This window comes from Scylla paramamosain, chromosome 1 (genome assembly GCF_035594125.1).
Source record: "Scylla paramamosain isolate STU-SP2022 chromosome 1, ASM3559412v1, whole genome shotgun sequence".
Classification (NCBI taxonomy): domain Eukaryota; kingdom Metazoa; phylum Arthropoda; class Malacostraca; order Decapoda; family Portunidae; genus Scylla; species Scylla paramamosain.
In genome coordinates this window covers 5,827,501-5,852,500 of record NC_087151.1, presented here as the reverse complement: position 1 = coordinate 5,852,500, position 25,000 = coordinate 5,827,501, and the positions used below count along the sequence as shown (strand labels likewise).

Below are 25,000 nucleotides of genomic sequence, written 5' to 3'. Positions count from 1 at the left end.
GACTCATCCTCACATTTTAATCAAGACGGTACTTACGCCTTAAAAATCTTAATGCTAGTGGAGAATGACTACGGAAACTACAGCCTTTGAGGTGAAGGAGGATGTAAGTTTTGGGACGTTGTCTTCTTCAGCCTTTGGCTGGAGTTGGGCGATACATCCGACAGGGTTCGGTAGCTGTCGCTTGTCGCCCCGACAAGAATTTAATTGTGGATAATATTCTTAGGTCACATCTACATTTGTATTGAAACACATACCTAGTACTATATATATATATATATATATATATATATATATATATATATATATATATATATATATATATATATATATATATATATATATATATATATATATATATATATATATATATATATATATATATAGTGCACTAATATATACGAGCAGGAGCCGTGGATATACCACTGCATAAAAATTTTACTATTTCAACGTTTGATATGTATACTTAAGAGGAAGAGGAGGAGGAGGAGAAGGAGGACAAGGAGGTGTAGAAGGAGAAGGAAGGAAGGTTTAAATTCTGACCATGCTCTGCTGTGTTTAGTCAAAAGAGTCGGTTGTCTCCGAGTCTTCCCTTCAGCTGCTTCCCTCACTGGTCTCCTCCGTGTAGTTCTTGGCATTCCTCTCGATCTTACTCTTCCCACCTCTCCATTCATAAATCTTCCAGGTGTTCTGTTTTCTGGTATTCTTTCTACATGTCTCAACCATCATCTCTCTGTCCTGTATCACTTTCTTTATATCAGTTTCACATCCTGTTCTTATTTTATCATTTGCATTTTTGCTCTGCCATCTCACTCGCAAATTCTTCTTAAACAGTAAAACTTAGGCTCTAGTGCATTACATATTCGTGTGCACAAAGCGGCATCGTTTTAATACGAATAATCAAAGTATTTCTATTTCCTATATATATATATATATATATATATATATATATATATATATATATATATATATATATATATATATATATATATATATATATATATATATATATATATATATATATATATATCCCTTAAAACAGCCAGCGACCCCTGGCAACTTATTAGCCAATCACGACAGATGATCGCAATTCACAGCTTGAGATTCAGTTGCTTTGTGGTCACCGTTCAGTCAAGATTTACACACGTACAGTACAGACGACACGCGTGCCGCATCAAGCACTCTCCTGTTCACACAAAAGGGGACATCGTTGTTCTTTTTTTAACAAACGATATAAAGTTAAGTAAATTACATGTTTTACTGTCAGCATGGCCATGTGCTATGCTAGCGAACACAAACTATTCCCGAACGTTTACAGACCCAAGCCTCTCCTGGATGGAGCACGTCAGGGGATCAAGCTTCTGGCCTGCTGCTGAATGGTTATTTTCAGCGGAAAGTGTGCATTTTACAGTGTTTCATAATTTCTTTACCAACACGCAAATTACTGCCTTTGAGTACATGAAAAATCATTCCTTCATCATCTGTAATAAATGTCTCATCACTTGAACACTTGATCAGAAGACAGTGAGTGACAAGTATACAGTCTTGTAAAATTGTACGCGGGCAAAAGGCTACTCACCTGAAACATGGGAAAGGGAGCGGCATGACCAGCGTTAATGCCTAATGAGACCACAAAACCCCAGCCGCCCAGGTATGTGGCTTAGCCTGGGAAGATAAGAGGCGCCGCTGACGAAAGGTCAAATACTTCTTACATTGCTGTCATTTGAACAGGAATCTTTTTATTAAGTATATATATATATATATATATATATATATATATATATATATATATATATATATATATATATATATATATATATATATATATATATATATATATATATATATATATATATATAAGAACAAGCACGTGCAGCAACGACAAGAAACCATCACTGACAGTTTTGTTGTATCATCTGCTTTAAATAATTAAATCACACACACACACACACACACACACACACACACACACACACAGAGTACATGTGGTGTAGGTGACCTCGCCAATACTCATCTCCACAGGTGGGCGTTATCGTGATGAATTATCGCGATAACGATATCGGGTTACCGGTTATCCGATAATTGTTTTTTCCGTGTTATCGATTCATCGGTATCGCCGATACTTTTGGTTGCAACTAGCAATAATCGATCATTTTAGTTTTTGAAACATGAGCATGTTTAAGATTTAAACGTTCAGAATCAAATGTGGTTATTTTTACTTAAAACAATACTTTAGTACATTAATGAAGACACGGGGTAAACAATGGATTTAATTTTTTTTTTCTAAGATAAAGTTTTCTAAGATAAAGATCTGGATTAATTGATTTTTTTTTTATTTCAAATATCACTATCATTATCGCTAGTATCGGATTTTTTGACGTTGATTTATCGGTTATCGGTTACCAGTTATTTATTTACTTTTTTTACCTTGTCATACTGAATTTTGCCATAATTTTATTCGTTATTAATGTAATAAACATTTTATAATGATAAACATGCTAGGCGTACTGTCTATTGTATTCTATCAAATGCTGAAACCAGATTGGAAACAAATCCAACTGTTTTAGACCAGTTTTCCACTCATACCGCTCATTTAGACAGGGTGGAATCAAAAGCTTTTCGTCTTATCAGCTCCTCTTCTCTGACTGTCTTCAGCTCTCTCCCATCGCCGCAATGTTGCATCCCTTGCTATCTTTTACCGCTATTTTCACGTCAGCTTGAAATGGATTTGAGATAATCGTTTATTTAATTTAGCAATAAAGAGCGTTATTGCTACCAGTTTTGACAAATATTTCATCATTATTATCATCGTCACTAGCTTTTACATGTGCACTAAAGTATAAAGGCCTTTCTTAGCCATCTTCAGTCATCTCTGTCATCCCAGGTTACACCAGCAAAGTTTTCTCACCTCCCAATTTAGTTTTATGTCTATATTACTTTTTTTTTTTTTTTTTTTACACCCTTGGGTTGCATTTCTGAAACTGTTTGAGCAACTATTGTTCAGCACGTAATGCGTCCTAGCTGTATTTACTTTTCTTTTCACTGTAGTCAAGATGTCTTCAGCTTACGTTAGGGATTCTTCTCTTCATTCCTTTTTGGACACTCAGGCGTTTCTATTTCACGAAAACCACGAGGGAGGAAAATGTTGCAGGGACGACGTGCAGTGTAAAAAAATTGACCGCGGACTGACCTCATGAGGTAGAATTATGTGTAATTGTCTGTGTGTGTGTGTGTGTGTGTGTGTGTGTGTGTGTGTGTGTGTGTGTGTATGTTTGTGTGTGTGAAGTTTATTTATTTATTCATTTGTTCATAGAAAACACATCAGGCATCTCACGTCTTCTTCTTCAAACAGGTGCTCGGCCGCCGGCATGAAAAACATCGAGAATTTTGATGACCTCCTCATTCACATTGGGACTGGCAGATGGAATGCTTTATACTTTCTAGCTAATTCGTTCGGTGAGTTGACAAATGAACAGATGAATCTCACACATGGAAACTTTATAAGGAATATTTCCTTTCCATTGATTACCATACGTAGAGGTCAGATTTATGACATGTGTATCACGTGACTTCCCCTTAATCAGCTCTTGGTATTCACAGCGTACTTCGTGTGGGCGACACAGAGCTTGAGCTTCGTGTACATGGCGCCGGCCCTCGACTATACGTGCTTGCCCCCAGACAACGCCACCAGCGTCTCAGAGTAAGAAATTATTTCAGAAATAACCGAAGTATCTTACAATTTCAGACACACACTAATAATAACAACGGTAACAGCAGCAACAACAACAAAAATAATAAAATATCTATCTTTATTAGTAATAATAATAATAATAATAATAATAATAATAATAATAATAATAATAATAATAATGAAAATAATAATAATAATAACATTATTATTATTATTATTATTGTTATTATTATTATTATTATTATTATTATTATTATTATTATTATTATTATTATTATTATTATTATTATTATTATTATTATTATTATTACTATTACTATTAAAGATAGATATATTATTATTATTGCAAGAGTAGTTAATGTGTACACCGGAAGTGTGTAATGTTAGCATGTTAAAAATATATAAAAGATAAGCGACTTGTGCATGTACCATGGTATGATAATTCAACCAATTCTCTCTCTCTCTCTCTCTCTCTCTCTCTCTCTCTCTCTCTCTCTCTCTCTCTCTCTCTCTCTCTCTCTCTCTCTCTCTCTCTCTCTCTCTCTCTCTCTCTCTCTCTCTCTCTCTCTCTCTCTCTCTCTCTCTCTCTCTCTCTCTCTCTCTCTCTCTCTCACCTTTTATTTTTTTTAATCCAAATTCTTCACCTACTCTCGCTCTCACTCTCACACATCTCCCTCTCTCTCTAGACCCGTGGATATTCCATGCTATGATCATTTAACTGTCAAAACGTTCGATATATATATATATATATATATATATATATATATATATATATATATATATATATATATATATATATATATATATATATATATATATATATATATATATATATATATATATATACTTAAGAGGAAGAGGAGGAGAAGAAGAGAGGAATGAGGAGGTGTAGAGCACTTATTCAAAATGTGTAGATACGATGTTACCAAGGTGTGATTCACGGAGTTAAATGCGTATTAATGTATAGATGATAAAATAATAATGATAATAATAAAAATGATAATAATAATAATAATAACTAAATAATAGTAATAATAATAATAATGTTATTACTATTATTATTATTATTATTGTTATTATTACTATTATTATTGTTATTATTATTATTATTATTATTATTATTATTATTATTATTATTATTATTATTATTGTTATTATTATTATTATTATTATTATTATTATTACTATGGTTATTATTATTATTATTATTATTATTATTATTATTATTATTATTATTATTATTATTATTATTATTATTATTATTATTATTATTATTAACAGCAGGTTAGTAAATGATTTAACAACGAATTGTTTCCTTAAACCAAGATGAAGATCATAATTTTCTACAATTAAAGAAAATGGAGATCATAATCTATCTGTTTTAGAAAAAGTAGATTTCACTGACCTTCCCTTGATGAATTTTTCTTAATGTTTGATGAGGTCTTTAATAATGCAAACGTGGATCTTCAGAGACAGTCGTAGGTAGCTGGGCATAAATCAAGCCCTCCAATAGCAGGAAGCAATAGACATTTGTCAAAACCGTGATTATTCACATGGAAGTCTCATAAGCACTGGCAATAGTTATTGCTATGAACTTGCCTTTGATCCATCTTTGACATTCCTGAACGATTCCCATTGCGGTTCACAACAAAAGGAATCAGTCACAACCTGCCCTCTACAAACAACTCTCTTCCTCCACACAACACTACATGCATCTATGCATGTAGTGCATAGATGCAATGAATCCAGCCTCGGAGTTCTTATCTGGGGAGAGAATCAGAAATACCCCAGGTCGGTCTGTTTTTCCGGTATTGACCCTGTGTCTTCATCCCCATCCTCCCTTCAACTTTCCTACATTAACTTAGGCAACATTCGCGGCCTTAGATGTAATTTTCAATCTGTGGAACACCACCTCTCCTCTAATTAGCCTCATCTTGTCTTCACCGAAATTTATGTATTTAAGGCTTCTGACAGTAATCCCTTCCCTCCTACTTTCTCTATTCTCACTTTCAGTCCAAAGGTAACTGTTGCCTGTATGTGAGTACCGACCGATATAACTTGCTTTTCTGCCCACTCTCTTGGGTCGTCTGAATTTTACACATCTGGCTTAAACTTCAAAGTCATTCTCAGACTAAATATGTCGGTGCTGTATATTAACTACTCTAACTGTGTCAAAAAAAAATCTTTGTTTATTTAAGTACTTGATTATGGTTTAAATCAAGCTGCTCTCGTGCTGTCCATAATAGAAAGGTGGCCTTCCATTTCACAACGGAATCACGTCAAGACTGATCTTCAAGTATCCAAAAACTCCTTCATCAACAGAAAATATCAGTATTTTCTATATTTAAAGTAACTCGTTAATTCTGGCACCTAGCCAAAAATAACTTCAACAAGTTTTCCTCATCTTTCCTTCCTCTCCTTAAACCAGGTGGTATCACTGCCATCTCATTTACCTCTAAAGCTGAACTCTTCACTTAGACGCTTGCTAAAAATTCAACTTTTGATGATCCAGGGCTTGTTGCTCCTTCTCCATCACATCTTGACTATTCATGCTTCCTGCTAAGTTTCTTTTTATTGATGTTTTCTGTGCCCTTACTAACCTTAATTTTTGGAATACAAGATCTGATCCCTGCTATTGTTATCCATGCTCGCACTTTGCCTGGCAAAATTCTTCCAACTCTATTTGTCAATATATGTCTGTATTTCTTCCTTAGAGTTTGGTTAAATTCAACCGGTTCCTTAAAAAGGGTGACCGCTCTAATCCTTCACGCGGCCGTGCTATTTCTTCTTTTTTTAATCTATCCTCAACAGAAAGATTCTTAAACATCAAAAGTCTGATTACTAGTATGGGCTCCGTCATGGCCGCTCTACTGGTGATTTGGCCTTCCTTACTGAATCTTGGTCATGCTCTTTTAGGAATTTTGGTGACTTTCACTGATGTCCTATATATATATATATATATATATATATATATATATATATATATATATATATATATATATATATATATATATATATATATATATATATATATATATATATATATATATATCGAAAGCACTTGATAGATTCTAGTACAGTTTCCATTTCTTAATTACCCTCCTAAGGCTTCTATCCTCTGTAACTTCATCTCAAGTTTTCTCTCAGACCATTCTATTGCTCAGATTTCTGTCCTATCACCGACTCTATTCTAAATCATACTAACTTTCCTATCCACTCTTATGGTAATGATACTACTCTATACTTTTCCACTTCTTTCCCTAGACGTCTTACCTTTCAGAAAATAAATAATTCATGCAGGGAAGCCACAGAACGCCTGATTTCTGATCTTTCTAAAAAATTTTTATTCGGGCAAAGCAAACTTAAAATGCCTCAAAAACTCAATTCCTCCATCTATCAGATGCAATCTTCCCAATAACTACCCCGTCTTCTTAAATGTCAAGCAACTGTCCCTCTCTTCTACGCAGAATATCTTCGGCCAGTCCTTCACTAATAATCTAAACAGGAAACTTCACATCTCATCGCTAGCTAAAACAGCTTCCGTGAAGTTAGGTGTTCTGAGCCATCTCTGCCATTATCAATTCAGGGTCTTTTTCCTTTCATGCATGAAGCACTCTTTACATTTATGTCAGGGGTTCCACTCACACTGTTCATCTACCTAATGCAGAGATATTCCTAGTCTCTCATCCCTTTTACTGGTGAACTCTAGAACTCCATACTTACTTTTTTTTATTTTCTGTTGCCTGTGACTTTTTTTTTCTATGATGGAGATTTCATGAGATTTCTAGTAATTTTTTAAAGATTCTTTTGGGCTCTTTTTGGGCTGGCACTTTCAGTCATTGTGGTCACCTGGATTTTCAGGGATTCGTGCACATATGTCGGGATAACAGAGGACGGAGCGGAAGTACAGGAGCCCTGTACTGAGTGGCACTTTGATACGTCTGTCTTCAGCAACACCCTCACCTCAGAGGCGAGTGGATGAGTGTGGAAAGAGGCATAGCCAAAAGCTTCTTCATGAATGGAGCGGGGCAGGGCACGGGGAGTCTGAGGACTGGCTTCACAACAGCCGTGATCTAATGTTTACTGTGTTTACAGTTCCAGTTGGTATGCGGTCGAGCCTACCTACGCGCCACCTACCATAGCATTTTCAGCTTCCTCTCCGTGCTCTGTCTGCTGTGGGGCTACCTCGCCGACAGGTACTGTGGTGCGGCAACGCCAAGTTCATCTGCGACTGTTTTCCACATACCCTTCATTCACTAACAGAGAGAGAGAGAGAGAGAGAGAGAGAGAGAGAGAGAGAGAGAGAGAGAGAGAGAGAGTGAGTGAGTGAGTGAGAGCCCTGAGGAGTCTTACTATTTGTCCATTCATTCTTCTTAAAGGAAGGAAGTGTGACCAAGCTCTTGATGTTACAGGTACGGAAGAAAGGTGGTAGTAGTGCTGACCCACGTGCCGTTGGGCGTCCTCTACATAGCCATGAGTTTCCTTCCCACCTTCAGTATGGTTCTGGCCTTTCGCGCACTGATGGGAGCATTGACCAACGCCACCTTGTATTTACTTGGTGAGTCACCCAGTTGTTTTGTTTCTCCCGTCAAGGTCCATGATACTGATGGTGCACAGGGCGTCGCCCATCCTGCCACGTGTGTGCTGTCTAAAGATGTCAACATTTAACTTTTAAACCTTATCACCACTGTTATTCAGTTCACTTGTAGTCATAGCAGAAGGTTCAGCAATAGTGAGTAACATTTAGCCTGGGGCCATGGCTCCGCGGAAGATCCATTAACTGAGGCACAGACCGCTCTACAATGGACGTCATACTACTTTTTTTACTGTGTGAAATCCGGTATGCAAATTATTTTATGTGCGTTACATTATTTCTTTAGGAATATTTTAATGACTACAGTATATGAGATTCAGCAAATGAAAAGTAAAAATTCCTTTTGTTAATACTAAAAAAAAGGAAAAGTATTTTGAATGGACAAAATTACAGTGAGTGGTTTCTCTGTGGAGTTAAAAGAGTGTAGGATTGTAGACAGTCACTGTCATCAAGGGTTATGGAAGGGGGCCATGGATAAGGATCATGTATCAAAAGTGGGTAACGACCAGATTATTTAAATGTTAAACCTCCCTTTGAAATGCTAGTAATGTTGTCACTGCTTATTAACGTCACAACCTTGTGTCTGATAATACTGAGTCATATTATGCTTGTATTTCAACATAGCCCATGTGCTGCTGTACTTCATACCAGCCATAGACAAGGTGCTGCAAGAGCATAATCTTAGAAAAGTTTATGCTTTCATTTTGGCAGCCATGGAAGTGTGCGAGATAAATAAGCGATCTACGGTGGGAATCCTGATGGGCCTGCCCTGGGCCCTGGGCACCATGGTGTACGGTGGCTTGGGTTATCTCATCCGGGACTGGCGGTGGCTCAACTTCGCTATCTCCGTTCCTTTCCTGTTCATCTATGTCTTCATATAGTGAGTGATGTCTGGACGATGTTTTCTTAAGTTAGTCTCTTCAGGACCATTTGCCACACTTCTTGACATCCAGTATCTATGGACGGCTAGAGAAAGAAAGAAACCAAGAAAGAGCTTGGTTTTCTGTTCTTACACTTTGTCAATGACGAATCATACGATATATATATATATATATATATATATATATATATATATATATATATATATATATATATATATATATATATATATATATATATATATATATATATATATTAATGGTGTATATGGGCAGGAGATTCTCTTTTAAACATGATTAAAAGTGATGGGAAGTTTTGCATTTTGTAATTTCTTAAGGACTTTCTCTTTATTTATTTATTTTTTTTAATTGTCTCTTTCGTGTGTTGTGTGATGACATTTTATGGTGTGTCATCTCTGTCATATCGCGATTTCGGTTCAGTGACCCTTCTTCAGTGGCTGTGTCGGGAAGCTTCACTCTCAATGTTTGGGGAAAGAATGAGTAGCTGTCCACTGCCTGCAGCGCTCGGTGTAGCGGCTTGCGACTGGCTATTCTGCAGGGCTGCTGTTCTCGTGGTGGGTAAGGCTTTCAAGGCTTCTGATTGCTCCGACGACAAGCACCTTACTATCCTAGAAGCGCTCTACATTAAGGGAAGAAGAGCCCAGCCTCATCATCCAATCAGAAGCCTTGAAAACCTTACCATTGCAGAAAAACACCATATCCATTACCCACACACTCCACATTACTTCAAGTTATGAAATACAATCTGAATGTATTCATTGTCTCTGTCTCAGCGGGATCTGTATGTGACTGACTAGCAGTCAGCTGATTTGCTAACAGCCTCACTCCTTCCCACTCCTTGCCCTTGCACAGGCAAAGGATACTCATTAAGAATTGTAACACGTTGACCTTGTGGAAGTCAATGACAGTACGATATGTATCATATTTCATAGACAAGGATACAACATGAATTCCTTTCAGAATTCAGACTCCTCAATGACTCCTTGCTATAATATATAGCGCATAAGATTATCAACAATGGCATGTTGGAGGGACAGACAGCAAAGGCCGGTGCACCACAGGAAACATTGTTTGGAAACAATGTTTGCATACTGTTTGCAAACTGTTTGGAGACAATTTTTCACGTGTATTTCTTTCCCATCCAGAATGAGAAACATTGTGTGTGTGTGTGTGTGTGTGGCTGTGATAATGAATTAGTAATATTGCCAGATTGTCAGTAATTTTTGGAGATCGGAAATTTGATCTTTTGTCAAGATTTAAGAAATTAGTCATTGTAAAATCTGAAATTTTAGTCTGTGGGAGCCACATCCTTAAAAGTATTCCAAAGCCACTCGTGGACATCCGAAGAAAATTTAGTGAAATCTGCTCCATCTACTCTCAGTCCGCCAGAAGAAAGTCACCATAAAAGGCTCCTTTTTCTAAAAATTTCCTCACCCATCACTTTTTTTTTTTTTTTTTTTTGCCTTGCCTTTTCATGAATTTATCAAAAGCTTCAAGTAAAATACAGAGGCTGCTGCAACAGCTTCTACTCTCATCCAAGACAGGACGACAAATGAGGTCTGGACAGGAAACATTGTTAGGAAACAGTTTCCAAACTGTTTGCAAACTGTTTGGAAACAATTTGCAAACTGTTTGCAAACATTGTTTCCTAAAACGGTGTTTCCTGGGGCTGGACAGGCCTTAAGGAAGGTAAAAAAAAAATAGTATAAACGTTGAATTTAGGAGGACTCCTCACTAGCAGAAATAATGCGGTCAATAAACTTTCCTCCTGAAGCGTGGTGACCTGGCATGAGGCGGTGGTCTCGGTTTCTCCTCTCTGTACGATGGGGTGATGTAATTGTAATGACAGTGACAGTATATTTTTTGATGGTATAAAGGAAAATCAAAACAGGGTCTACATTCCTTCAAAGTACTCGCCTCCCACCTCTATGCACCGTTCCATCCTGCTTCGCCACTTCATGAAAGAGGCACGGTACTCAGAAGAAAGGAAACCTCGAAGCTCTGAATTGACTGTTTATGCGAGGTCTTGGATGTGATCAAACTGTTTTCTAGCTATCGCAGATTTAATCTTTGGAAATAACCAAAAGTCACATGGAGCTAGGTCAGGTGATTAGGGTAGGTGGGTAAGAAGGGAGATTCCTTGGTGCTCCAGGTACTTCACAGTGAGGGCAGCTTTGTGGGGTTCTGCATTGTCGTGCTGCAACAATAGACAGCAGGTTTTTGCAGATTTTGTCTGATGCGCCGGGACTAGCGGAACGACCTGGTCAATGCAGTATTGGGCTGTGATAGTAGACTGCTGAGGCATCATATCCACGCACACTGGTTCTTGAGAATTGAAGAAAATGGTGAAAAGGCGCTCCCGTCTTCGAAATCCCCCCTTCAGAATCTGAGGTCGAGGCTCTTCATCACCCAACCATGCCATGTTGGACAGGTTGTCTCGGGTGGTGAAGAAAGAAATCCAACACTCATCTCCAGGGGCAACATCCGGAAACCGTTTTGAACTATTTGGTTCAAATTCTACTCTGCATAAACGACAAATCCGCACCCATTCGTTGTTTTGATCTTCCATCAACAAATGGGGTATCCAATAAGCACACTTCTTCCTCACCCCCAAGTGTTCATACACGATGTCATGTGCACTCCCATAACTGACGCCAAGCTCCAAGATAAGAGTCGAAGAATTACAACTGATCTTCGTCAATGATAAACCCCGCATGGACCGTTATTACTTCGGTCATGAATGTCCGAGGGCATCCAGATTGTTGGTCATCTTCCAGATCAGTTTTTTTTTTCTCGATGCGAAAGCACGAATCCAGCGGGCAGCGGTTTCCAGTGATGAACCAGATTCAGGATAAACTTAAGGCCCGTCTAGACGATCGAGCATTGCCCCCGTGCACAAACGAGCAGTTTGCAAGTTTACCGTTTGTTCCCGCTAAAACACGGGCAAAGTGCCTGTGTTGGTTGTTTATCGAAATCACCAGACATTGCTTGCGGCCGGTAGTATGACGTCGCTGCCAGACACGCGAGACTTCCTATGGAGGCAATGGGCAGAGGTTGTCATTGTTCACTCTACTGTTTGACAGACATGTCTGTCTCTGCTCCCTCTATGGATCAGTGGTCGAGACCTCTTCTTCTACATTTGATAGAACTTTATCGGCAACATCCTTGCCTTTGGAATGCGAAATCGGTATCCTGCTTGCTTATAAAGAAGGTCACTTTGTCTAGAAGAGCATGGAATGTATTCAGGTCCATTCTCATGTAGTTTATGAAGTCGTTTCTATTTCCAGCTTCTAATTCACGTAATTTAGTCACATGATTTTCCTAATTTTCTTCTTTTAATTTGCCAACCTTTGCATCATTTATCTTTTTGCATGTCTGTTTTCTTTTTTTCATACACAGCAATTATTATGCTATATAGTGCTTTCTTCTTCCGATTCTTCTTGGTGGCCACCATACTGGTAGTTATCGTACTAGACACATTATGCAGGTCCTGCCTGAACTACCATATGCTCTGGCTGAGTCCGGGTTTGACTGGACCAGTTCAGCACCGTGTGGACAACACTACAGTTGTGACTGTGGGCTTTGCTCGTTTACGGGCAGTGCCCGTCGAGCTGTGCTCAATCGTCTGGACGGCCTTGTATACAACAATTCCCCTTGGATCTATGGTGCCTTCTTCCTCTGTTTCCACCTAGTGAAAATGTAGGATCTACAGCCTTCTTTCGAGAAATCCATTGTTTGTGGTCAAAAAACAAAAGCAAGACTGGCGTATTTGTACAGTGCAACAAGAAAAGACAACCCAGCAAAGCGACGACAGGTTCAAGCATGTCAGGAGAGGTAACACTCCATTCCTCTCTCTCCCCTCTCTCCCAACACTCATGGTTTTCATTTTACGACTTCAACTGTCATTACTTTTTGATCACCCCTACTGACCTCTCACTCTCATCTTCAACTCCAGCCGCAGTGTTCACGGTACTGTCCTGTAGAGCCTGTGGCCCACGTGTTCCCCACATCTAAGTTATCTATTGAAAACACATCACCAGATACCTCTTCAACAGTTTCTCCAGGTGAGCTGGTGGCTCCTTGTCCAGGCACACCATGCTCTAGTTCCACAGGTCAGTGCATGGTCCAAGGATCGAACACCATGACCGGGAGAACCAGCGCCTTACATGTCAGAATCATGATGTCGGGACCCAAGATTATTTGGGGCTCATTGTATTCCAGGTCAGTACAACTGCAGTCTATCTTGTGCCGTGGTTGCTCGCAGTTCCAGCATTTCCCCCTGAATGGCCTCATGTTGCTCTTCTTTGATTGTTTCTCAGTCTGGCTATGCCTGGCAGTTAGCTTCCATCTTGACTGTCTTGAATCTACTTGCGCTGTTCCTTATAGACTTGAACTCCAGGATACAGGATAGAGCTTCCTGAAGATCACATATGTGTGCTTATTTCATGCAGATTTCCAGCTGTAGATCTTCTTTCAATCAGCGACATCAACTCCTCTGAGGCCCCAGGGTATGCTTTGAACACATGGTCTTTCAAGTCCTGGGATAGTTGAAGCAGTCTCTCTGTGGTCTGTCACTGTGGTCAGGAACCTGGCTAGGAACACCTCAGTAACGCTGGTCTCCATTACATTACTTCAAGACAGACACCACGCTAGTACAGGAGGTACTCTGAACAAGAGTTAGTTGGCACAGAATCTTCACTGCAAGGTCTCTCAAATTAGACACCAACAGAAAAGATCTTTCATGCTTACCTCATCCGTGAGCATCGGACAGCACCTTAATCGAGTCAAAAATATCCTCCACCGACATACACATCGAATTCGCGAGGCTTCCTTTTCCTCCGACATATAACACTTAATTCAATATTAGAACTGTTGAGCGCTGGAAGAGATTCCCGGCACTGGTTGTTAACTTGGAAACTATGATTACCTTCAAGTTCAGGTAAAGTGAAAAATTTTCCAAACAATTAATTGACTTTTCAACAATAAAAGGTTTATCTTCCTTATTTTTCAGATGTGTGCTGTGACAAAGCATCATCATTAGTGATAGTGAAGTATAGCAATCATTTAATTTCGTTTTCAGTATAAAATTTCCCCCTGCATATGTTTCCTTCGACGTGTGTGTGTGTGTGTGTGTGTGTGTGTGTGTGTGTGTGTGTGTGTGTGGATCTCTAGATCTCTCCATACTTCCCCAGTCTGTTTGATGAGTCACCACGGTGGTTGCTGGTGACTGGAAAGAAGGAAAAGGCGCGACGGGTGGTGCAGCGGGCGGCTCGCATCAACCAGGTTCAGTTGCCGTCTGAGGAGCATCTATTAACGGTGCTGCAGAAGGTGAGACGCTGCTCTGAATGTGTATCCTTCAGATGGCGTTGAAGAATACAAAAAGAGAGGGAACTTTTAGTGAATTTGTTATTCATTCTCGGTTATTCTTTGCCAAAAAAGATTGCCATTATCTTATCAATGTACACCCATGCCATACATTCTTTTTTCCCACCACTCTCGCCCTATACATACCAAGAGCTCACCCCGCCCCCCACCCCCCCACACACACACACACACACACACACACACACACGTCTTTCTTTAAACACCCAAAATCTCACAGACTCAGGAGCCCATGCCGAATGCGGAAGAGGGAAAGATGATCAAAACAGGGTGTACGTCGCCAAAAATATTCAGGTAAGTTATCTGAATAACATTGTTGTACCGTTTTTAGCCGGAAAGTTGATGATTGAAACGCCTCACCGCAGTGAAATGAATTTTGGTAACACTCTAATATTCATGGAAAGATGATGTTTCTGCATGGTTTAATAGTTAGTCCTCTCTCTCCCATATTGGTTAAGCAAACTGGTGCTAGATAGCTGCAGTTGTGTGTGTGTGTGTGTGTGTGTGTGTGTGTGTGTGTGTGTGTGTGTGTGTGTGTGTGTGTGTGTGTGTGTGTGTGTGCGCGTGCGCGCGTGCGTGCGAGTGCGCGTGTGCGTATGGATGGATGGATGTAGTTCAGTGGGTGGGTGTGAGTGGATCGCTGGCCAATGGATGAGGAGGTGGATGGGTAGATGGATGTGATTTAGTGAGTGGCTCGATGGATGGGTGGGTGGCTGAGTTGATGGGTGGATAGGTGGATGTGGTTGAGATTGAGGGTGTATGTGGTTCAGTAGGTTGGTGCCTGAGTGGGTGGATGGGTCGGTGGACGTTATGGGTGGACCTACATTCTACCTTCGCCAAATCTGTATTCAAGACGTCCGAGACTAGAAACATTTTGTGTCCCAAGTGGTTTGAATACCAAGTGACCAGAGTACTAAACGTCCTGAGGCCTATTTGGACTCCGTCTTTTCTGCCTTGATGATCATCTGACTCGACCATCATATGACCTGAGTACCATCTGCCAAATGACTATAAACCACGTGCGTGTCTGTGTGCGTGCGTGAATTAGCACGCTTACCTCAGTAGTTATTGTTTTGCAGGATTTATTAAAGCGCCACGCCGCCGTGAAATACATTTTGAAAATTCTCTAACATCTGTTGGGAACATGATGTTCACACATGATTACAATAGTAAAGATTCTCTCTCTCTCTCTCTCTCTCTCTCTCTCTCTCTCTCTCTCTCTCTCTCTCTCTCTCTCTCTCTCTCTCTCTCTCTCTCTCTCTCTCTCTCTCTCTCTCTCTCCTCGCAGTACTCCTATCATTAGAAGAGTCACCATCATCCTCGCTACCTGTTATATCATAACCACGCTAGTGTTCACGGGTCTCAACGTGGGCGGCAGCGTGTTCAGCCACAACCCTTTCATATACATGGTGATGGGTGGCTTGATGGAGATACCCGGCTACACCCTCTCGGCGCCCATCATCAACCGCTGGGGGAGAAAAGTGCCCCTCATCGTCAGCTTCTTTGTATGCGGTGCCTGCATTCTCTCAACCGTCATCATTCCCAAAGGTTGGTTCTCGTATTACTGTGCCATTAGGCCTGAGCAAGATCGAGATATGTGTATGTCTCAAACCTGAGCCTAATGCTGCAAACTATTTCATTGCCCAGGTACTACTGTAGATAGTAGCAGGTTCATAGTGTGTGTGTGTGTGTGTGTGTGTGTGTGTGTGTGTGTGTGTGTGTGTGTGTGTGTGTGTGTGTGTGTGTGTGTGTGTGTGTGTGTGTGTGTGTGTGTGTGTGTGTGTGTGTGTGTGTGTGTGTAAAAAAAATAATAATAATAATAATAATAATAATAAACGGTTTATTATTATCTTTTAGAGATTTTGGTGAAACTTTTGCTGTTGCCTTGGACATATCAAAAGCTTTTGATAGAGTCTGGCACAAAGTTTTGATTTCCAAACTACCCTCCTACGGTTTCTATTCTCTCTGTAACTTCAGCTCAAATTTCCTTTCTGACCGTTCTATTGCTGCTGTGGTAGACGGTCACTGTTCTTCTCCTATATCTATTAACAGTGGTGTTCCTCAGGATTCTGTCCTGTCACCCACTCTCTTCTTATTATTCATTAATGATCTTCTAAACCAAACTTCTTGTCCTATCCACTCTTATGCTGATGATACTACCCTGCACTTTTCCGTCTTTTCATAGACGTCCAACCCCTCAGGAGGTAAACATATCACGCAGGGAAGCCACAGAACGCTTGACTTCTGATCTTTCTAAAATTTCTGATTGGGGCAGAGCAAACTTGGTATTGTTCAATGCCTCAAAAACTCAATTCCTCCATCTATCAACTCGACACAACCTTCCAGACAACTATCCCCTCTTCTTCAATGACACTCAACTGTTCCCCTCTTCTACACTGAACATCCTTGGTCTGTCCTTTACTTATAATCTGAACTGGAAACTTCACATCTCGTCTCTAGCTAAAACATCTTCCATGAAGTTAGGTGTTCTGAGACGTCTCCGCCAGTTTTTCTCATCCCCCCCCCCAGCTGCTAACTCTTTACAAGGGCCTTATCCGTCCATGTATGGAGTATGCTTCACATGTCTGGGGGGGGGTTCCACTCATACTGTTCTACTAGACAAGGTGGAATCAAAAGCTTTTCGTCTCATCGACTCCTCTCCTCTAACAGCCTGTCTTCAGCCTCTCTCTCACCGCCGCAATGTTGCATATCTAGCTGTCTTTTACCGCTATTTTCATGCTAACTGCTCTTCTGATCTTGCTAACTGCATGCCTCCCCTCCTTCCGCGGCCTCGCTGCACAAGACTTTCTTCTTTCTCTCACCCCTATTCTGTCCACCTCTCTAACGCAAGAGTTAACCAGTATTCTCAATCATTCATCCCTTTCTCTGGTAAACTCTGGAACTCCCTGCCTACTTCTGTATTTCCACCTTCCTATGACTTGAATTCCTTCAAGAGGGAGGTTTCAAGACACTTATTCATCAATTTTTGACCACTGCTCTGACCCTTTTATGGGACTGGCATTTCGGTGGGCATATTTTTTCATTGGATTTTTGTTGCCCTTGGCCAGTGTCCTTCCTACATAAAAGAAAAAAAAAAAACTGAAAATGTACAAAGGGGGTGGGGAAATACTTAACATTAATCCTAAAGGTAAGTCTAATCTAGAAGGGACTATTGATTGATGGCTCGCACCATGGAGGGAATCGCGCTGAGTCTGTACCGGTCCGTGCGCGGCGCCTTTAGGGGCTTTATCTTGTTGTGGTGTCTGGTGGCACGGACTGGGCGAGGCGCGTCAGGCGGCGGCATGGGTCTGAGACGTGGATGATGCAGTAGTCCCTTTCCAAACTTCTCCAGAGCCTCTCGGTGCCTGGTGGATAGTCTGGACAGACTCAGGGTGGTCAGGGCTCCTTCATAGGTGGTGTAGGCAGGGCCAAGGATGACCCTGCACGCCCTTTTCTGCACACTCTCTAGCTGTAGCTGTTGAGTGTGTGTGAGGGAGGAGGACCACGCTGGGGAGGCGTACATGAGTTTGGGGAGGATGAAGGTGAGGTACACCCCCATTAACTCATCTGTCGGCATCCCCAGTGACCTGAGTCTGCACTGTATTGTACATCTCTCAAGCTAAATTTAGTGGGTTAAAGTTGCAGAAAACTCGACGTTATTTATTTTGTCCACGTTTTACCCGGTGGTTTGAGCATGCGCAGAAGGAATATGAATTTTGCATATTCATTCGTGTAAGCGTTGTCAGCCCATAATACTCACCAAATTTCAGTTTGATCACCTTATTAAAGTCAGGTTTGATTCATGAGTTGTTATGAGGCATTTACGCATATGCAGCGTATATTCAGATTTGACATGTTCATTTATTGAGCATTTCAAGAATACACGATAAATACCAAGTTTCAAGAGAATTGGCTGAGTTGATATTGAGAAACCATATGTGAAACACCGTCACAATTTTTACAAGTTATCCCTCAACTCCACCCAGCGGAATGAAGAAACCTGTATCACAAAACTGAAAGACTTGTTCTGTCATACTCCCTTTTGCTGCTGCTACTACTTCTACTACTACTACTATTACTACTGCTGCTGCTGCTGCTACTACTACTATTATTACTACAACTACTGTTATTACTGTTACTACTACTATTACTAATGATAATAATGCCACTGCTGCTGCTGCTGCTGCTGTTATTGTTGTTGTTGTTGTTGTTGTTGCTGCTGCTGCTGATGCTGCTGATGCTACTACTACTACTACTACTATTACTACTACTACTACTACTACTACTACTACTAGTAGTAGTACTAAGTACTGATACTGCTACTGCTACTAAGCACTACTACTACTACTACTACTACTACTACTACTACTACTACTACTACTACTACTACTACTGTTACTACTGCTGCTGTTGTTGCTTCTTATTCCACAATATCTCTGTTCCCTTCATTTGCGTCAGCACTCACGTTTCTTCCATCTCGTAGATATGTCGTGGCTGGTGCTGACACTAGCCATGCTGGGAAAACTGACAGTCAGCGGGGCGTACATGATCCTCGTGGTCTATCAGGCAGAGCTGCAGCCCACCGAGGTCCGTCTGCAAGGCAAGGGCGTAGTTCGAGTATCGGCGAGTCTTGGCGAGTGCATCGCACCCTACATCACTAGCCTACTGGTGAGACGAGGGGGAACGAGGGAAGGGATCGTGTGAGAGATGTTAGCATTGAGGACAGTATTCAGGGACACTGCCCAAGGAAAACAAAAATTCGAAAAAAAAGGCCCACTAGAGTGCCAGCCCCTTCAGAGAAGTCAAAAAGATAATTAGAGAATAAGTGTCTTAAAGTCATAGAAAGAAGGAAATACAGAAGCAAGCAGGGAGTTCTAGAGTTTAACAGAAGAGGAATGAGTGCTTCAAAATGCTGGTTAATTTTGCATCAGAAAGGTGTACAGAAGCCTTGTGCAGCGAGGCCACAGGAGAAAGGGAGGCATTCATTTAACAAGATAAGAGCAGTTAACATGATAGGAACCATACAAGCTATCAAGTGATGAAACATTGTGGCGATGGTAGAGAGGCTGATGACATTCAGTTATAAGAAAATTGGTAAGATGAACTACTTTGCATTCCACCCTGTCTAGAAAAGCAGCATGAGTGGACTTCCATCCACTCACATGAGAAGCGTATTCCATACATGGACAGGTAAGACCCCTGTACAGAATTAGCAACTGTAGCGTGGAGGATAAGAAAAACTACCCCGACTTCAGAGAAGCTGTTTCAGCTAGGGGTGAGATGTGCGAGGATGTTCAATGTAGAAGAGGGACACACTTGAGTGTCAGTGAAGAATAGGGTATCTGAAGCTGATAGATGGAGGAAATGACTTTGTGAGACTTTGAACAATATTAAGTTTATCCTACCACAATCAGAGAGAGAAAGAGATCTAAAGTCAGGCGTTGTGTGTGTGTGTGTGTGTGTGTGTGTGTGTGTGTGTGTGTGTGTGTGTGTGTGTTGTGAGTTCCTTAATTCCTTAAGGGTTGGACTTCTAAGAAAAAGATATTAAAAAATGCAGAGTGGTATCATCAGTGTAGGAATGGATAGGACATGAAGTTTGGCAGAGATCACTGATGAATAACAGGAGAGGCTGTGTGACAGGACAGAACCCTGAGGAACACCACTGTTAATAGACTCGGGAGAACAGTGACCATTTACCACAGCAGTAACAGAAAGGTCAGAAAGAAAACTTGAAAAGGAGTTACAGAGAGGATAGAAGCCGTAGGAAGGAAGTTTTGTGTCAGACTCCATCAAAAGCTTCCGATACGTCTACGGCAACAGCGAAAGTCTCACCAAAATCACCTAAAAAGATTCAGTAAGGAAAGACAGAAAATCGCCAGGGAAGCAGCCATACTGGCGATCAGATATACGGTTGTGAAGTGACAGATGTTTAACAATCTTCTTATTGAGGACAGATTCAAAAACTTTAGAGGCAGGACGGTAGTTTGAGGGATTAGAGCAGTCACGCTTTTTAGGAACAGGATGAATGTAGGCAAGCTTCCAGCAAGAAAGAAAAGTAGATGTTGAAAAACAGAAGTGGAAAGTTCGACTAGGCAAGGTGCAAGCACGGAGGCACGGTTTTAGAGAATAATAGGAAGGACCGCATCAGGTCGATAAGCCTTCCGAGGCTTTAGGCCACTGAAGGCATGGAAAGCATCATTACAAAGGATCTTAATGGCTAGCATGAAATAGTCGGAAGGTGGAGGAGAGGAAGGAGCAAGTTCTGAATCATCCAAGGTAGAGGTTTTAGTAAATGTTTGAGCAGATATATCAGCTTCAGAGATAGATAGATAGCAGTGGTGCCATCAGTTGAAATAAAGGAGGGAAACGTAAAAAGTTCTTTTTTTGTGTGTGTGGGTGGGAATTAGTGGCCAGAAGTCACGAGGTAAGTTATATCTCGAAAGATATCGACATCTTCTGTTGACGAAGAAGATTCTGTTTACTTGGAGAACAAATTTGACATGGTTCCTGGCAGGAATATAATGTGCACGAGATTTATGTCATGGAAGGCTCAAGTACCTTTTGTGAGCCACCTTTGTATCATGCGCTTAGCACAACAGACTGTGTTAATCCAAGGTTTGGAAGATTTAGAGCAAGATTCTATCACCTCTGTTATGCGCTTAGCACACAGAGACGGGGTCTCTGTCACGGAAGCAGTAGTCATTCGAAGGAAAATCTGAACAATACCACCTCAGGTCCCCTAACTAGCAGAGGCAAAACGCCAGAGAACCTCCATTTTGGGGAATCCTGAGAAACAATTGGAACGATGGGATAAAATAGATATGAGGTTGTGACTGGAGGAGCACAAAGGAGAAGACAGTGACAGCATAAGCAGAATGGTTAGCGATTAGGTAAAGGTCAAGAATGTTGTGCATATCTCCAAGACGGTCAGGAATATGAGTAGGTTACTGCACTAATTGCTCTAGGTCGTGAAGGATAGCAAAGTTAAAGGCTAGTTCACGAGGCTGGTCAGTGAAGGGAGAGGAAAGCGAAAGCTGGTGGTGAATACTGAAGTCTCTAAGAATGGAGATCTCTGAGAAAGGGAAGAGTCAGGATGTGCTCCACTTTTCAGGTTAAATATTCAAAGTTTTTTTTATAGTTAGATGAGATGTATGCAGCACAGAAAAATTTAGTTTGAGAGTGACTCTGTAGTCGTAGCCAGAAGGTGAAAATTTCGTAACATTCAAGAGTGTAGGCACAAGAGCAATTTAGGTCGTTGCTCACATAGACCTAACATACAACATTGGATTGAAAATAATGATGGAGAAATTAGGAGGGAATAGGGTAGCGGTTACTGTCAGTTGCCTCAGACACCTGTGTGTCGGTTTGGAAAATGAGATGAGGTTTAGCAGAGGAAAGGTGACGTTCTTCAGATTGAAAACTAGATCTAAGGCCGCAAATTTTGCAGAAGTTAATGAAGAAAACGTTGAGGGAGAGGTGCCAAGACACTTTAGGTCGATACCAGAAGAGCAGTCCGACCTAGGGACATTTGTGCTGTCATCCCTAGATGGGAACTCTCCGACTGATGTAGGAGCCGCCATACTTATTTTTTTTTTTATTTATTTATTTTTATTATTTTTTTTTTAATGAAGGGCGTGCATATGCTAAGTACATGTAGAGTTGTGTGAAGGAAGAGAGTTCTCATGAGCGGGCAGGCTGTGACTGCCCCCTTATGTTCTGAAGCACAAAAGGAAACGTTCAGTGGGATCACATCTGAGTCATTGATAAGTTTACAGCATCCCCTGATCCAGTACGAAACCGGTCCAGTGTTTGAAACCTCACTGGGAGTAATTATGGTTTTGTCAGGAATCTACTTCCTCCCCCTGATAGGACGGTATATTGCCCCAGTCTTATTTCATATGTTATGTTCTGCTCTCCAAAGACTTGTTCTTTTGTTTAGGTTATTTACTCCTTACTGAAACAGGATTTTATTTTACTAGAGTTTGGGCAGGAGGCCTACACGTCCATCAAGAAGTGGGAAGTAAGAGTTAACTATTATTAAGAGAGAGAGAGAGAGGTTGAGGTCAAGAGGAAAGATGTTAAGCTTAATTAAGAGGAAAAATCTGGAATTGAGCTAAAATGAGGTTAAAGTTATGTAAGACGAAGAAGGTTGTAGTTTAGAAAAAAAAAAAAAAAAAGGAAGAGTACGTCGTAAGAGAAAGAATGTTGGAGCCAAGAGGAAGGAGTTTCGAGTTTAGAGATAGGAAACTAGAGATTAAGAGGAAAAAGGTTGGAACTGGAAGGAGGGAAATTGTTTTTAAAAGGAAGGAAAGCCAGGAAGCTGTAACCCACTAACAGAATGCAGCTGCTATAAATTTAGAGATTTTTTGGGGGGTGTACGTTGCAGCTGGTATAGCAACAAAACATAGTTTAAGAAACAGTAGTAACATATAAATATTGAAAAAAAAAAACAGCAAATGAATGAGTGTAAGTACAGCTGTACTAAGAAAAATCCCTTGAATTAGACAATTAATTCCACATATCACATCCCTAATTCTGGGTCTTCGAGGAGGTCTTTATTCAAAGCAGTCCATTAGTCTATATATTATTTTCCATTCAGTTTATAGACATGAAATTCATTACACCCTGTGACGTCACTGCTTGGTGTAACTGCACAGCCCACCATCTATCTCCTCTCCTCTCCTCAGGCCGTGGCGTTTCCCTGGCTACCGTCAGTCCTATTTGGAGTGACCTCCTTGGCAGCGTGTTTCTTGCTGGCAATCCTCCCGGAGACTGTTGGGGAACCACTCCCTGAAACCGTGGAGGATCTCGACAAGTTGTGGAGAAGGAAGTACGTAGTTGTCTGCTGTGGTTGGCAGAGAGAGAGAGAGAGAGAGAGAGAGAGAGAGAGAGAGAGAGAGAGAGAGAGAGAGATTTGTATCCTCCATAATTATGAAGAAGGAAGGACTTAGCATTAAGTTTTATCCTCGTGATGAAAATTACAAATTCGCTAATTACAAATTCCTTGCTGATGGAGGATGACAGGAAGGTCGCGTGGATGATCACTGAGTGAATGAGACACGTTGCTCCCATAAAGTTACGAGTAATTTGCAGAAGCCTAAAGTCTTTGCTGTGTGTAAAACTGCGATGTTCTGCTTTCAGCAGAATGATGGAATTTATGAACTGATCTGAACATTCCAATTCCTATTATATATTTGTATGCCTATTTGTACATATTTTGAAGATTCATGTTTGTATATGAATGCTTAACTCCTGTATTCACTCCATTCCGGGAGCTGTCACACTGCTGGTCCTCCTGCAGGTGGATGTCGAGCAGCAACAGTGTAGAAGTCTAGACAACCACCATCATCACCTCAGGCAAACTGGCTGATTACCCATACCAGATGTGGGAACAATTTTAGACCTTCACTGACCCTGTAATCTCCCAGCTAACACACTAACACAGAAAGCATAGCTAGATATAATTATAAATAACTGATGACCTACCTGTGGTACACGTGACTAGCAGGGAACGGTAGCAACTGGCGAGTCGGTAACACTGGGCGTTCCAAGCCCAGTGGCTGGCCGTGTTTTCGTAGCAAAGACAGAGTATTTGTTGGCGTGCAGCTTTCCGGCCTTCTAGGTTCTTAACCATTTAGGGAAATTTACAAGTGAGGACTACAGAAGGGCGGAGAATTGTACTGGTGGACGGCTGACTGCCGACTGTTCCCGACTGCATGGGTCGAGCAGAGAGCTTAGTTCACGATTTGCCACGTCAGAAATAATAGCTACCCACAATCCGCACATCCCCAATCCTAATTCATTTGCAGTAGGAACAAATACTTAGTTTATACTATATCAACCTTAATTGATTCTTAATTTAACTTTACAATTTATATACAAATCACACCATAAACCAAAAATACGTTGATAAATATGTGATACAAGAGGAAATTTCCACAACAGGATTCATTTCAGCCAACATGCAAAGAAAGTCTATCAGAATTTCAGTCACTGTAAATTGTTTGCAATTTATAGCTAATTTCTAAACTTACTGGGTGAACTAGGCAATTCACTTAATGGCTGAAAAGTTCACTCACTTTACAAATTGTCTGGATTTAGATATACACTGTGATATATATATATATATATATATATATATATATATATATATATATATATATATATATATATATATATATATATATATATATATATATATATATATATATATATATATATATATATATATATATATATATATATATATATTAAGACTGTATATCGGCAAGAGATTCTCTTTCACGCATGTTTGGTTAAAAGTCATGGCAAGTTACTGCATTTTGTATTTTCTTAAAAACTTTCTCTTTATTCTTTAAAATTATCCAGTTCTCTTTATCGTATTGTGTGATGACATCATTATATATATATATATATATATATATATATATATATATA

The 25,000-nt window shown here is 40.3% G+C and overlaps 1 protein-coding gene and 1 long non-coding RNA gene across 4 annotated transcripts in view; one reads left to right on the top strand and one right to left on the bottom strand.

Annotated features, from left to right (window-relative positions):
- Positions 1-1,286: 1,286 nt before the first annotated feature.
- LOC135095613 (organic cation transporter protein-like) lies at positions 1,287-24,682 on the top strand. Of its 2 annotated transcripts, XM_063996587.1 has the most exons (13): positions 1,288-1,648; positions 3,350-3,453; positions 3,598-3,697; positions 7,550-7,658; positions 7,784-7,884; positions 8,101-8,246; positions 8,994-9,162; positions 14,374-14,509; positions 14,784-14,857; positions 15,852-16,111; positions 19,047-19,231; positions 23,251-23,393; positions 23,865-24,682. In XM_063996587.1, exons 1-13 carry the CDS (start codon positions 1,614-1,616, stop codon positions 23,896-23,898), a joined length of 1,596 nt encoding a protein of 531 aa, XP_063852657.1. In that variant the 5' UTR covers positions 1,288-1,613; the 3' UTR covers positions 23,899-24,682. The 2 variants fall into 2 exon arrangements, with proteins under 2 accessions (XP_063852744.1, XP_063852657.1); XM_063996674.1 differs by lacking the exons at positions 7,550-7,658; positions 7,784-7,884 and having other exon boundaries at positions 1,287-1,648.
- Positions 16,257-25,000, bottom strand: part of LOC135095785 (uncharacterized) — a 15,182-nt gene continuing 6,438 nt past the window's right edge. The window contains exons 2-3 of one of the 2 annotated variants that reach the window (XR_010264502.1): positions 23,186-23,353; positions 16,257-19,156 (exon numbers count right to left, since the gene is read on the bottom strand). This is a non-coding gene — a long non-coding RNA (uncharacterized LOC135095785). The remainder of the gene's footprint in view (positions 19,157-23,185; positions 23,354-25,000) is intronic. The other variant, XR_010264521.1, reaches the window with a different exon arrangement.